Source organism: Lacerta agilis, chromosome 14 (genome assembly GCF_009819535.1).
Source record: "Lacerta agilis isolate rLacAgi1 chromosome 14, rLacAgi1.pri, whole genome shotgun sequence".
Lineage (NCBI taxonomy): Eukaryota > Metazoa > Chordata > Lepidosauria > Squamata > Lacertidae > Lacerta > Lacerta agilis.
This window is the reverse complement of record NC_046325.1, coordinates 11,934,491-11,947,912: the sequence shown is the minus strand read 5'-3', so window position 1 is coordinate 11,947,912 and position 13,422 is coordinate 11,934,491. Positions and strand designations below refer to the sequence as shown.

General features: G+C 44.7%; 2 protein-coding genes across 2 annotated transcripts; both read left to right on the top strand.

The window, feature by feature from the left end:
- Positions 1-3,606: 3,606 nt before the first annotated feature.
- Positions 3,607-4,554, top strand: LOC117057466 (olfactory receptor 11G2-like). The gene has a single exon (XM_033168313.1). The coding sequence runs from the start codon at positions 3,607-3,609 to the stop codon at positions 4,552-4,554; it is 948 nt and encodes a 315-aa protein (XP_033024204.1).
- Positions 4,555-10,944: 6,390 nt separating this feature from the next.
- Positions 10,945-11,895, top strand: LOC117057465 (olfactory receptor 11H6-like). The gene has a single exon (XM_033168312.1). The coding sequence runs from the start codon at positions 10,945-10,947 to the stop codon at positions 11,893-11,895; it is 951 nt and encodes a 316-aa protein (XP_033024203.1).
- Positions 11,896-13,422: the final 1,527 nt, after the last annotated feature.

Sequence of the window (13,422 nt, the reverse complement as noted above, 5' to 3'; positions counted from 1 at the left end):
AGGCTCTCATTTCTAAGAAGTCCAGAAATAAAGAGCTGTTTAAAATAAGGACGGAAGGATTTGAGGGTGAATTGCTTCACCCCTGGACAAGAGGTGGCATAACTGGGCTCCTGAGGCCCACAGGGATGCCACAGAAAGAATGTTGTTGGTCAAGGGAGCTGTGGACTCAGAAACGTTGAAAACCTCTGCCCTATTACATTATTGAATCAAGATCAAAAAATGTTTTCTTGTTTTCTGGCATTGCAGCAAAATTTGGTTGTTAGAGACCCATCCACTCTGACCAAACGGGGTTTATCCTTTGCAGACATATTTTTGACCCTATTCGAAGATTGCTTGATGTTATCTTTACATCACTGTCATTTCGCCTTACTTTCTTTGGACATTAATAAAGCTTTTGATTGCCTGGAATGGCAGTATCATCTCATCTTTACATTTGTATCAATTGGGATGTTATTTTATTTCAGAAAACTCAAAATTGTATGCTAATAATATGGTCATGATTTGGACTTTCATTTTTTTTTTTAACAAAATTTTATTAGCATTTTCATAATATAACACAAACCCAACCCCACACCTACAAATACAAAAACAAATACAAATACACATAAAGTCAGGATTCTTCTTCTTATTTATAAACCTTACAAAAAAAAAATTTCTTGTTCTAAATCTTGACGTTTGACTTCCCCCGCCTTTTCACCTTCGGTTTTAATTCAATATAGTATTTCCTTAACAACTTTTCTCTATAAAAAGATTTAACTTTACTTAAAAAAAAGAAAACATACTTATCTCAGTCTTTGCGTTATAGCCTAAATCATAGCCAAATATTCTTATAGCTAAACTTATTTCTTCTGTCCTTTATCATGCTGCTTTTAACTTAAAATTCAATATCTCCTTACTTATTTAAAATAAACTTGTAATTAACAGACTTCACACTCCGATTTCGGATACCATGGCAGACCATTTAGATTATACATTTCATACTTCAACCCACTCCCCCTCTATCCATTGTCTTTTTCTGTCTTTCTCCAAAGCCAAATCTCCAATTGTTTTCCTCTGAGTGTCCGCAGATCCAGGCGACATCCACAACAAACCCCGCATCGAGCCTCAGGGCGTTCCTCATCTGCATTCTGGGCTCCTCCGTTTCTTTTTCTCCTTCTTCTTGTAAAAATCTTAATTCCATGTCCCTTGACCCCGAGCTGCCACCTCGGAGTCTGGATATTGTAAGTTTTCCCGTTTCAAATTCCTTTTCCCGGATTTGCCCAGCCATTTCAGACCATCCTTCAAGCGCCTTTCCCAGCTCTTTGCCAAGGCTTGATTCCATTGTGTAGAACTTTTGAAAAGCCTCCTCTGTGGAAAGTAAATCCTTTTTATGAATAATTCCACTCAAGACTTGTAGTTTCCGATTAAGCAATTCCATCTGCAAGACAGTGAGCATTTCCTCATCCTTTAAATCAGAGTACAATACCAGTGCGAGCGCAAAGTCCAGCATTTTGAGAGAGAGGGTGAGTATCAGATTTCAGTTCCTGTCTCTTCCTTCCTTTGTTTCAATTTTTTCCCACGACAAACCAAATCGCCGCCATTTCTCCGAAGCCGGAGTATAAAGACCAAAACTTCAAGCGGAGATATTTTTTCCCCAGTTAACCCCCGAAGGGAGATCTCAACAGACTCAGTTTTCAAATTCCAAATACTTTCTATTGATTGTTGTAGCAGCAGTCACTTAAAGAGTTAATTTCTTTCACCACTCGAAGGGAGGGAGGCGGGCTGCCTTTCTTCTTTCCCCCAGATCGTTCCAGGAATACAAAGAGTCAATCAATTACTCACAGCCTCTGGGTTCTTATCAGCTCCTTAATGACAGGTAGAACTTAGACGCTCATCACAGGCTTTGTCGCCGCATTTCCATCCCGGTTGGGGCATGTCCCCTATAGCCCGGCTCCGTCGTCCCTTCACCCCCACTCCCCCTTTACAGGGGGCGCGGGGGAAGGGTTCGGAGCCACAACGGGCACAGCCGGGGAGCCCAGGGTGCGGGACGCTCTTCCCGCACCCCAACCGGAGCCCCGCTATGCGGCTGCAGGGCTCCTAACCCCCGGGATGAACTGGGTGCTTCGCAGCCGAAGCGTCCCACGACCACCCATAATGGCGTCAGCCGCCGGAAGCTCTGGACAGTTTTACTTTCAATCCCTTTCCTAACGATCCCTAACATGAAATTCCCTTTTCACAACTGCCACATACTGCAGTTTTATGAATCTGCCTATTACAAGACCAAAATTATATTTCCTGGTCAGTTCCTGCCAATCCAGACCTAATTAGTGTGTATGTGAAGGTATGCCTCACTTTACTCTTATTTACACTAAGTCACCTTTTCTCTCTTAATACACATTCCTTTGTTTTTTATGAGAGACCCCTTGGGAGCGCCTCACAATCCTGTTTCTAACACCCTGAACAATTTGGCATCTTCAGCTCAAAACAACAGACAATTAACTACCTGTGGAAATTTCCTGTGTTTCACCACAGCAAATTAAGACGGCATGTCCTCAAAGACAGTTTGTTTTGGTAGATAATGGTAATATTCCTGAGATGCATGTCCCCAAGGGCTGTTGAATATATAACATCAGCATCCACGCTTTGTTCCACAGGCAGAACAACCATATCTTTCCACCCAACCCACACAGTGTCACAGCTGAAAGACACCAGAAGCAACTAGGTACCGTACTTCTTTCACACACAACACACACTGCAAACTCACCATTGTGGTGAGCTTTCTGCTGGATGGATTGACCCCTTGCATGCTGTTCAGGTAAAGAAACAGACACTTTTTCTAAGGCAAAGTAGATTGGGGTGAGAGACGCAGAGGGATGCATTTGAATGGGCTCTCTTCACAAGAGATAATAAGATTATGGGGAGGGAATGTTGATATGGTACACCATTATAAAATATCCCATATGTGAGAGAAGGAAGACATAATCACTATTATTTACCGGTACTTATCTTTCTATTTGTACCATTTCTACCACAAAGGGTCCCAGAGAAGCTTACAGATCAACACCACCATTGCAAGAGAGGATCTGCCAGAACTGAAGTAAAAAGTATTCAGTTATTCCATAATCTGACATACCATTCCAATATCAATGGAGTAACTTTTCTTCCAGTTTCCACCTATACACATTTTAGCAGACGTACGTGAGTTTAGAATACTTGGCAAGTGCCTTGGCTCAATGACAGAGCAGCTGCTTGACATGCAGCGGGACCCAGGTTCAAGCCATAACTTCTTCAGTTGGGATTTGGAGAGAGAAACCCCTGACTGAAAACCTCAAAAGCTGCTGCAAAACAGTGTGGACAATACTGAGGAAGATGAACCAGTGGTCTGTCTTGGTAGAAGGCATCTCCCCATATTATTTTATTCCTAATTCAAGACCAGTGCCATTAACATTTAATCCTTAAAATTACATAATAACACTATTTTGGCCCCAGCCTAGAATATGCTGTGTACCTATACCTTGGCTACCAACATTTGTTTTTAAGTTTCACCGATTTTATCCTTGCGTTATTGACAATGGTATTATGTACACAACTTAGTGAGTGTTTTTGATAGGACTTCTCTCATTCAAGATGGAGCTGGCCAACGGGAGCACGGTTGAGGAATTCATTTTGCTGGGCTTTCAAATTGGGCAGCAGAAGCGGCACTTGCTCCTTGCCATTTTTGCTGTGCTCTACATCCTCACTTTGTCTGAGAACATCACCATAATCACGCTGGTCCATGCAGATGTCCAATTGGCCCGGCTACCCATGTACATCCTGTTGAGCAACTTCTCCTTGCTAGAGATATGCTACGTCTCCACCACTGTACCCCGTATGCTCTTTGATCTGGCATTCCCATGTGGCGTCATCTCCTTCCATGAGTGCTTCCTCCAATACTACATCTTCTTCTCTCTTGGCCAGACGGAGTGCTTCTTCCTGTCAGCCATGGCTTTGGATCGGTACTTGGCCATCTGCCACCCACTGCGTTACCCACAAATGATGTCCCGAGATGCCTGCTATGCCCTGGTGGCCACTTGTTGGGTTTTGGGCTTTCTATGGCACATTGTTCCAGTTATTTTGATCTCCAAGTTGTCCTTCTGTGGCCCCAACATCATTGACCACTTTGTGTGTGATCCAGGGCCAATTCTCTCACTGGCTTGCCCTCCTGTCGGAAATATTCCCATTATCTGCCAGTTTTCTGTGGATGGTCTCATTGTTCTAGGCAACCTGTTCTTTGTTGTGCTATCCTATGGTGCTGTGATTCTCACGCTGATTAAGTCTTCTAGACGAGGCAATCGAATGAAAGCCTTCTCCACCATATCCTTCCACCTAGTGGTGGTCACCCTTTTCTATGGTACAGTGACTGGGATGTATGTAGTTCCAAGTGGAGAAAGCCAATCACATGTTACTAAATTAGTAACACTGTTCTTTACTGCAATTACACCATTTCTGAATCCTTTGATCTATTGTCTGAGGAATGATCAGGTGAAGGAGGCAGTGGGCAGGATGCAGAGGAGGAAGAGAAAGCTGATTATGTAAAAGTATCCTTGGCCATTTTAGGACTAAGATTTAGGAAAAACTCCATGGTTCCAACACCAGCCAACCTTTCACTCTGCCCACCCCAAGCTACTGCTCTTCTGTCTCTCAAAAGCTTGCATGCTCAAAGTGAAGCTTAACAAAAGGTATGGATTTAATATGAACTTTGATTTTGTTATGGGTTAGCATGGATACTGTCAGGCAGTGGTGGAGAAAGGCTCTGCGCTACCCGGGGCGGCAAAACAAAATGCCCCGGGGGCGGGGCGTCATGACGTCACCTTTTCACTCTGCAGCTCAAAAGGATGCCGTGGAAGCGGCAGTCTGATGACAGAGTGTGCCTGCACGAAATGTTGTGCAGGCGCACTCCGTCGTCGGGCCGTGCGCTGCCGCTCCCAGGGTGATGGAGGGAGCGGCAGCACGTGGGAATGCTGGGAGGGGCTGCCGCTTGTCACCCCCATGCACCGCTGTTCGCTCCGTTGCCCCGGGAGCAGCAGCACCGCACACACCGTGCACTGCTGCTCCCTGCGCAACGGAGCGAGCGGCGGCACGTGGGGGTGACAAGCGGCAGCCCCTCCCGCCACTCCCCATGCTGCCGGTCACCCCCACCCTCCCCTGTCACCCGGGGTGTACCGCCCCCACCGCCCCCCCTAGCGACGCCCCTGCTGTCAGGGACTGGGTAGAGGAGGAACGGTGGAGACTGCCTCCCTATCCTGACCCTTCCAGAGGCAAATTAGGGGAAAAGTTGGGAAATAACGGAAGAGGAGGAGACAGGACAGGAACAGCAGCTGGCTGACATGGTGTATTTAGAAACCATTCCAGACCCCCCATCTCCCATAACCTGGTGAGCCTTAAAAGCAGGAGAGCAAAGAGCTCAAAGACAGAGGGCACATCGCAGCACCCGTAGAAGTGACGAATGAGGAAGTGGGAGAGACGGAGGTGGGGGGGGGAGGTGGAGATTCATTCGGGACAATGTCATTATCCAAGAGGCTGGGTTATGTAGCCTCTCTCTGTAATATTTAAATAAAAAAGGATATTAAGAAACTTTTCCTTGTCTTTATACTTTCTTGGGCAACTAGCTGGGAGCTGCTGACAGCATCCTGACGGATACTTTTACTTTTTGCAAGAAAAAGGAGAGAAGGGATATTGAAAACAAACAACAAACCAAGATATCCAGCCCTGCAATGAGAGAGATAATGATCAGATGTTTACCATTTGGACAAGAATGGTGCCTCTCCTTAAAATGTATTGCACTGTCAGGATGCTCAAAATGAAGTAACCAGGGGAAAGAGGTCAGGGGGGGAGACCAAATCAAGGCAGCTTCCTCCTTCAGTTGAGAACCATAGCACAACACACACATGTTATCTTGACACAGTCCCCTTTCCAGGATACTCCATTCTATTCCATTCCCTGTCTCTATTCCACTGCAACAATTGGTCAACATTTCATGCCTATTAACCACATTTTTTTCACTTCTCTCCACTGCCAAACTCTAAACTTTTCTCCTATCCTATCACTTTCACTATTCCAAGCAAATGTTCTCCTCCTCCCAACCTAACAATACTTTAATTCACATATTATACTTCACCGTGTTTACTCTAATATTGCTACATATACATACAGTATCATATACACAACCACCAAAACACTACAGAGGGTGCCTTAACATTTTGTTTGTTTTCTAAAGGTTTTATACTTCCTCAGGCCTACCAAAATCCCCTGTTATGCATGAGCCCCTATATGGTTAAGTCCAGTCAAAGGTGACTATGGGATACGGTGCCCATCTTTTCAGGCTGAAGGAGCCGGCGTTTGTCCAGAGAAGCTTTCTGGGGCATGTGACTAGCATGACTAAACCACTTCTGGCACAATGGAACACCATGACAGAAGCCAGAGTGCACGGAAATGCCACAGTGATACCTTTTTATCTACTTGCACTGGAGTGCTTTCAAACAGCTAGGTTGGCAGAAGCTGGGGCAAAGCAAGAGGAGCACATTCCATCACATGGATTCGAACTGCTGACCTTCTGATCACAAGCCCAAGAGGCTCAGTGGTTTAGACCACAGCGCCACCCGCGTCTCTCCTCTGCATGAGCCATGCCATGTTGTGGCAGTGACCCAAAGGGCCATAATATGATAATGTGAACCCCTATAAATCATTTAATATGCTTCTGTAGAGAATTATGGTAACCTGCTGCTTTCAGGAACTGATGATTTTGGCAAGATGCCGTCTCACACCGAGATAGAAGAACAAGCAAATATTCAATCATAAAGACGCATTCATAAGCTAGAAGATAAGTTGATACATGAAAATAGCTACACATAACACACTAACAGAATGTAACAAATCTCTGAGAACCAAGGTTTACTTAGCAATGCTTATTGCACATGCATATTAAACTAATATGAAGTAATGAAATGTGATTGGTTAAATTGAAATCCTTTGTTTGAAATCTTATAAATACCCCTGCCCAGACCTTTGGGCGGGGTTGCAGGCTTGCGAAAATGATTCGACTGTAACCCTTATTGCTTTGCAATAAAGAAAACAAAATGGACTCCAAGGTCGTCTCAAGTCTCTGAGTTTTGTTGGTGTAGCTCAGAAGATAGGCCTTTCCGGCCAATGCAACATCGGGTGCTGTGAAAGACTTGTATCTACCAAGGTTGAAGCAGGACTATTTTGGGACTTTTTTTGGTCTTCTACTACTCAATGTTGGTTGTATAAGCAGCAGCAGCAGCAGCAGCAGCAGCCAAGACTGGAAATAGAGGTAATGTTGGGGAGGGGGGCAGTCACAAAAATGTGACATGTAGATGATGGTGGAAGCCTTCAAAGCTCTCCCTTATCAGTCAGCAAGTATCCCAGAGTGAGTGAGGTGGCATTGGCAGGCAGAGGTGCAAATCAAGGGGTGGGTGCCAGCAGACAACAGTGAATGGGTGGGCAACTTCCGGTTGTCCCACTTCTTTCCCTTGGGAAAACTTGCTTTTCCCCCACTGAATCAGAGCAAATGTCAGTCAGATTTTCCACAGATTGATGTAGACTCTGATTCAGTGGGAAGGAGCTGGTTTCCCTGGGGTAAGCAGTGAGACAAATGGGAAAATGCTCGGATCCATACCTAGAAAGCAGAGGACAAGCAGAAAACCCCATGGACCTGAGCTTTCTAGACACGGGACAAGTGAAAGTGTGGGTGAGTCCATCGTCATGTTCATCAATTTCAATGCATTTTCTCTGACTAGGAATTACATTGGATATAAAGACCTTCACACCCACGTCTTCCATATCCAGCTCTCCATTTCCCCCTCCCCCAGTTAACAGTTTTCTTTTTTCCTTTTTCTTTCCTCTCAACATCCTGTGGGCGCTGGGCATGTTCAGGAATCATGTGGCTATTTTGGGGGACCCTCCCTCCCCAACTAGGGTGTATTAGGAGAATTACTCCTAAAATACTGATGGTTACTTTTAACAGGATTTATTTGTTTCCCCTTTTCTTTAAAAAGGAAAACCACAAAAAGCTTTGGAAATGTTAACTGACTTTAAGATTGGAAAAATGACAAACCGAACATGACAAATTTGTCCATCCTTACATGTAATCATTTCCAAAGGGAGGAGAGAAGAGTAGAAGAATATTAGCTCTCCCTCCATCAAATTGCCCTTCCTTTTCAAAACCATTGCCTTATTTATCACACACACACACACACACACACCCCACTCCACAAAACAATTTTGGCTTACATCAATAATAGACAGACTCTTATGATTTGCTGGTTCTGTGTAAAGTTCACTTCTCCCCAATATCCACACTAAAGCACAAAGTGTTTTCCGAAACACACATTAGATGGGTGATGATCATGCTTTTTAAAAATAAAATAAAATAAAAGAAGATTCCTGATGCAGTTGGACGGGGGGTAGCAGGACTGCCACATTCCTGATGTTGCTAGACTCCAGCTCCCATCAACCCCAACCAGCATGGCCAAAGTCCAGGGATGATGGGAGTCCAGGAACAGCTGGAGGCCCACAGTTTAGCCACCCTTGCAGTAAGAGAAGGAAATAAAAGAAAGTCAATCAAGTGCCTCTATCAGCTTGAGACTCCATAACACACTATATCCATTTGGTTGCTCTAATAAATCCCTTTTCAGAACTCAGGAAAACACCAATTACCCAAGGAAGCTCCCCAGTGCTTCAGAGGGAGGCAGTCAGTCTCCAAAGAGCTGTTGTTTTGGTGGATACTAATGGCATTGTTCTTGAGGGGCTCATTCCCATGAGCCACCATATACAGTATATATCAGACGCATCCAACCTTTGATCTGTGCACAGGCCCATTCATTCTTCTTGCCAAGTCCCACTGTAAAACACGTGGAACAACATACTCCTCTTGGTTTGTAACACAACCTATATGAGATGCCTTCAGGGTGGTGGGTCAACACATGGAATGCTACTGAGGTGCCAAATAATTCAAATGGGGGAAGAGGTAAGAATATTAGAGGGATGGCTCTGAATGGGTGCAACCATTGGCCAGATTGGGCCAGTAAGGATCTGATTCAGCATAGCAAACCTCTTTACTCACTGTTCCTTTGCTCTTCCTCCGATCTTATTTTGCAACTGTTTGTTTTTCATGAGTTTGTTCCAGTATGGGAAACTTTGTAGCTGTTTCTGTATTGTGTCGTGGAGAAACAAAATAAGTCTTGCTGTAATAATTTCTGCTTGCTTCCAAGCAAGGGCTGTTCCACACCTGTGTATTTTTGAAACCATTTGTCCACGATGCTTAGAAGAGTGTAGGGTAAAAGGGCAACATGTTATTATCAAGCATAAAAAGGATAAGAACATAAGACTAGCCTACTGGATAAGGCCATGGCCTTCTCTGGTGCAGCACCATTTTTCCCACAGTGGCTGAGAAGATGCCTGTGGAAAGCCTGCAAGCTGAACATGAGTGCAGCAGCACTCTGCCCACCTGCAGTTGCCAGAAACTGGCATTCACAGTCATAATGCCTTTGACAGTGGAGGTAGAATGCAGCTATTGTGGCTGGTAGCTGTTGACAGCCTTGTCCTCCACTAATTGATCTAATTTTCTTTTAAAGGGGTATAGTTTGGTGGCCAACATTGCCTTCTGTAGGAGTGAATTCCAAAGTTTAATTATGTTTTATGTAGGGTGTGGATCAGTTGTTACTTGGAAGTGACACAAATTAATACAGCAGGACTTACTTTTGCAAAAGCATGCAGAGTTTTACACTGCACACCAGGCAACAGCGTCGTTCTCAGTTAAGAATGACTCTTATACAGGCAAAGGCTCACAGCTGTGATAGGCAGGAAGGCAGATGGTACTTCCTTTTGGTATATGTAAATCTCTCTGTTATGTTACGTAAATCTTTCTGTTAGGTAAAGGTAAAGGAACCCCTGACCATTAGGTCCAGTCGTGTCCAACTCTGGGGTTGCGGCGCTCATCTCGCTCTATAGGCCAAGGGAGCCGGCGTTTGTCTGCAGACAGCTTCCGGGTCATGTGGCCAGCATGACAAAGCCGCTTTCTGGCGAACCAGAGCAGCACACGGAAACGCCGTTTACCTTCCCGCAGGAGTGGTCCCTATTTATCTACTTGCACTTTGACGTGCTTTTGAACTGCTAGGTGGGCAGGAGCTGGGACCGAACAATGGGAGCTCACCCCATCACAGGGATTCGAACCGCCGAGCTTCGGATCGGCAAGCCCTAGGCTCTGTGGTTTAACCCACAGCGCCACCTGGGTCCCTAATCTTTCTGTTAGGGTGAGACTGTCTTGCCAGAGTGGTGCATACTCTGGTTATCTCCCGCTTGGACTACTGCAATGTACTCTATGTGGGGCTACCTTTGAAGGTGACCTGGAAACTACAACTAACCCAGAATGTGGCAGCTAGTCTGGTTACTGAGAGTGGCCACTGAGACAATATAACACTGGTCTGGAAAGACCTTCATTGACTCCCAGTATGTTTCTGAGCACAATTCAAAGTGTTGGTGTTGACCTTTAAAGCCCTCACCGGCTTCAGCCCAGTCATACTTGAAGGAGCGTTTCCACCCCCATCATTTAGCTCGGACACTGAGGTCCAGCTCTCAGGGCCTTCTGGTGGTTCCCTCACTGCAAGAAGTGAGGTTACAGGGAATCAGACAGAGGGCCTTCTCGGCAGTGGTGCCCGCCCTGTGGAACACCCTCCCACCAGATGTTAAGGAGATAAAGAACTACAAAACTTTTAGAAGACATCTGAAGGCAGCCCTGTTTATGGAGGCTTTGAATGTTTGATGTTTTATTGTGTTTTTAAGATTCTTTTGGGAGCTGCATAGAGTGGCTGGGGAAACCCAGCCAGATGGGCGGGGTATAAATAAATTATTACTATAACTATAACTATTATTATTATTATTATTATTATTATTATTATTTGATTGCAGATGGAACTGGCCAATGAGACTGAAGTCACGGAATTCATTTTGCTGGGATTTGGAGGGGGACAGGTGAAGCGTTCGCTGCTGCTCCTTTTTTTGACTGTTCTTTATGTGCTCACTTTGGCCGAGAATCTGACCATTATCACACTGGTGGCTCTAGACTCACACTTGTCACGACTTCCCATGTATCTCTTTCTAAGCACCTTCTCCTGGCTGGAGATGTGCTACATGAGTGCCACTGTACCTCGCATGATCTTTGATCTGGTGTCCCTTGACGGAAAGATCTCTTTCCAGGCTTGCTTCTTCCAGTTCTACATCTTTTTCTCTCTTGGTGCAACAGAATGTTTATTCCTCTCAGCCATGGCATTGGATAGATACTTGGCCATATGCCACCCACTGCGTTACCCACAAATGATGTCCCAGGATGCCTGCTGTGCTCTGATGGCTGCTTGTTGGATCCTTGGCTTCCTGTGGAACATTGTCCCAGTATCTGTGATCTCCAGGATGTCCTTCTGTGGACCCAACATCATCGACCATTTGTTGTGTGATCCTGGGCCACTCCTGTCTCTTGCCTGCGACCCACTTGGAAATGCTCCTCTCATCCACCAGGTTTTTGTGAATGTTATGGTTTTAGGGAACTTATTTTGTATTCTGTTGTCCTATGGCACTGTGGTTCTCACACTGATGAAAACCTCTAACCAAGGCAGTCGTAGGAAGGCTTTCTCCACTGTATCGTTCCATCTAGTAGTGGTGAGTATTTTCTACGGTTCTGTGGCAGGAGTATACTTAGCTGCTCCAGGTGGAGAAAGCCACTCAGATGTGACAAAGGCAGCAACGCTCTTCTACACTGCCATCACACCTCTCCTCAATCCTCTGATCTATTCTCTGAGGAATGATCAGATGAAAGAGACTGCAGGGAGGTTGTTGAAGAGATTGGAGAAATGGAGGTGTATTTGAAAACATGGATAGCATGAAAATGTTGCAAAGCAAAACCAGAAATGAGTCTTTCTGCTGGTGCAAAACTTGCATAACAGAGAGAGGGCAAGCCTAGAGCCATGATGCATTGGGAGGTTTTTTCACTTGCATTGCTTTGTTTGTTTAACATCGGGGAGTATTCATAAATGGTATCCCCTACCTTCATTCTGAAGTGGCATTATCCATCCTGTCTGCATATTTGGGGCATGTAGGTAAAGGTAAAGGGTAAAGGGACTCCTGACCATTAGGTCCAGTTGCGGACGACTCTGGGGTTGTGGCGCTCATCTCGCTTTACTGGCCGAGGGAGCCGGCGTACAGCTTCCAGGTCATGTGGCCACCATGACTAAGCTGCTTCTGGCAAACCAGAGCAGTGCACAGAAACGCATGTAGAAGTAAGTAAAATTCAGTGGGGGTGGTGGGTAGAGGAGATACTCTCCCTCCAAAAGAGGGCAGGGGATTCCTGTTTGGGGAATGTCTGACTGAGATGCTCCCCCGCTAGTTCCCTGCTAGTGAAGAGTGATAAGAGATAGACAGGTTGTCAGTCTGACTATCTAACCCCCCACCCCCTCAGAATTAGCATGCCCTCAGATGTCCCGAAGAGTCACCTGTCATTCGTCCTGGGGAAAAGATAAGATTTCTAAGGGACATGAAGGAACCCAGAACACAGATTGTTTCATCAGCTTGACACTGCACAAACCACTTTTTAATTAAAAAACTTCAGGTCTGCACCCTCAATATTTTAATTATTATAGAAATAGGGAAAAAAATATTAATTGGACAAATTATCTGGCAATTAAACAGCACAAAGGTGACAAAAATTGTTAATGGTTGTAAAGTAGATTAATCTTACAGGTTGGAATTCTTCTCAGGAAGCACGAGTGACTGATTACTTAGAAAGATTTAAAAAACGGCCTATAACTCTTAACAACTTTTTATTTCTTGCTTTTTATTCTCTTATTTTTACTCTCTTTCTTTTTTAGATTAGATTGGTTTTCATTGTATTTTATGTTGGAAACTTTCAAATAAGATACTTTGGGGGAAGTGCTGTTTGACCCATAAAGCCTTAAATGGCTCAGGATAGCAATAGCTCAAGGATCACATCTCTCCATATGAACCAATCTGGACCCTGCTATTATCATCTGATGCCCTTCCCTTGAGAAAGTGACATCACAAGAGTGGGCCTTTTCTAAGATGACTCTTCATTTCTTTCTTTTTCTTTCTTTTTTTTTATTAAGGATCTTCTTGTTTTACAAAAGTATATGCAATGTGTCTCTCGTATTTTTCCATGTAACATTTTTACACATCAGTTTCGTTTGTTGAGACATTAGGAAGAAAAGGGGGAGATAGGTGGGTGGGATGGAGAGATGGGTGGGGTGCGGTGGCGATGTTTCTACTTTACTTGATATATGTAGGGTTTGGTGTCAGCGTCGTTTGTGCAGGTTCTCTGTTGTTTGCTTGTGCTCCTCATGCAGCCCAAAAAGACAATGACAAAAATCTACCGACAGCATA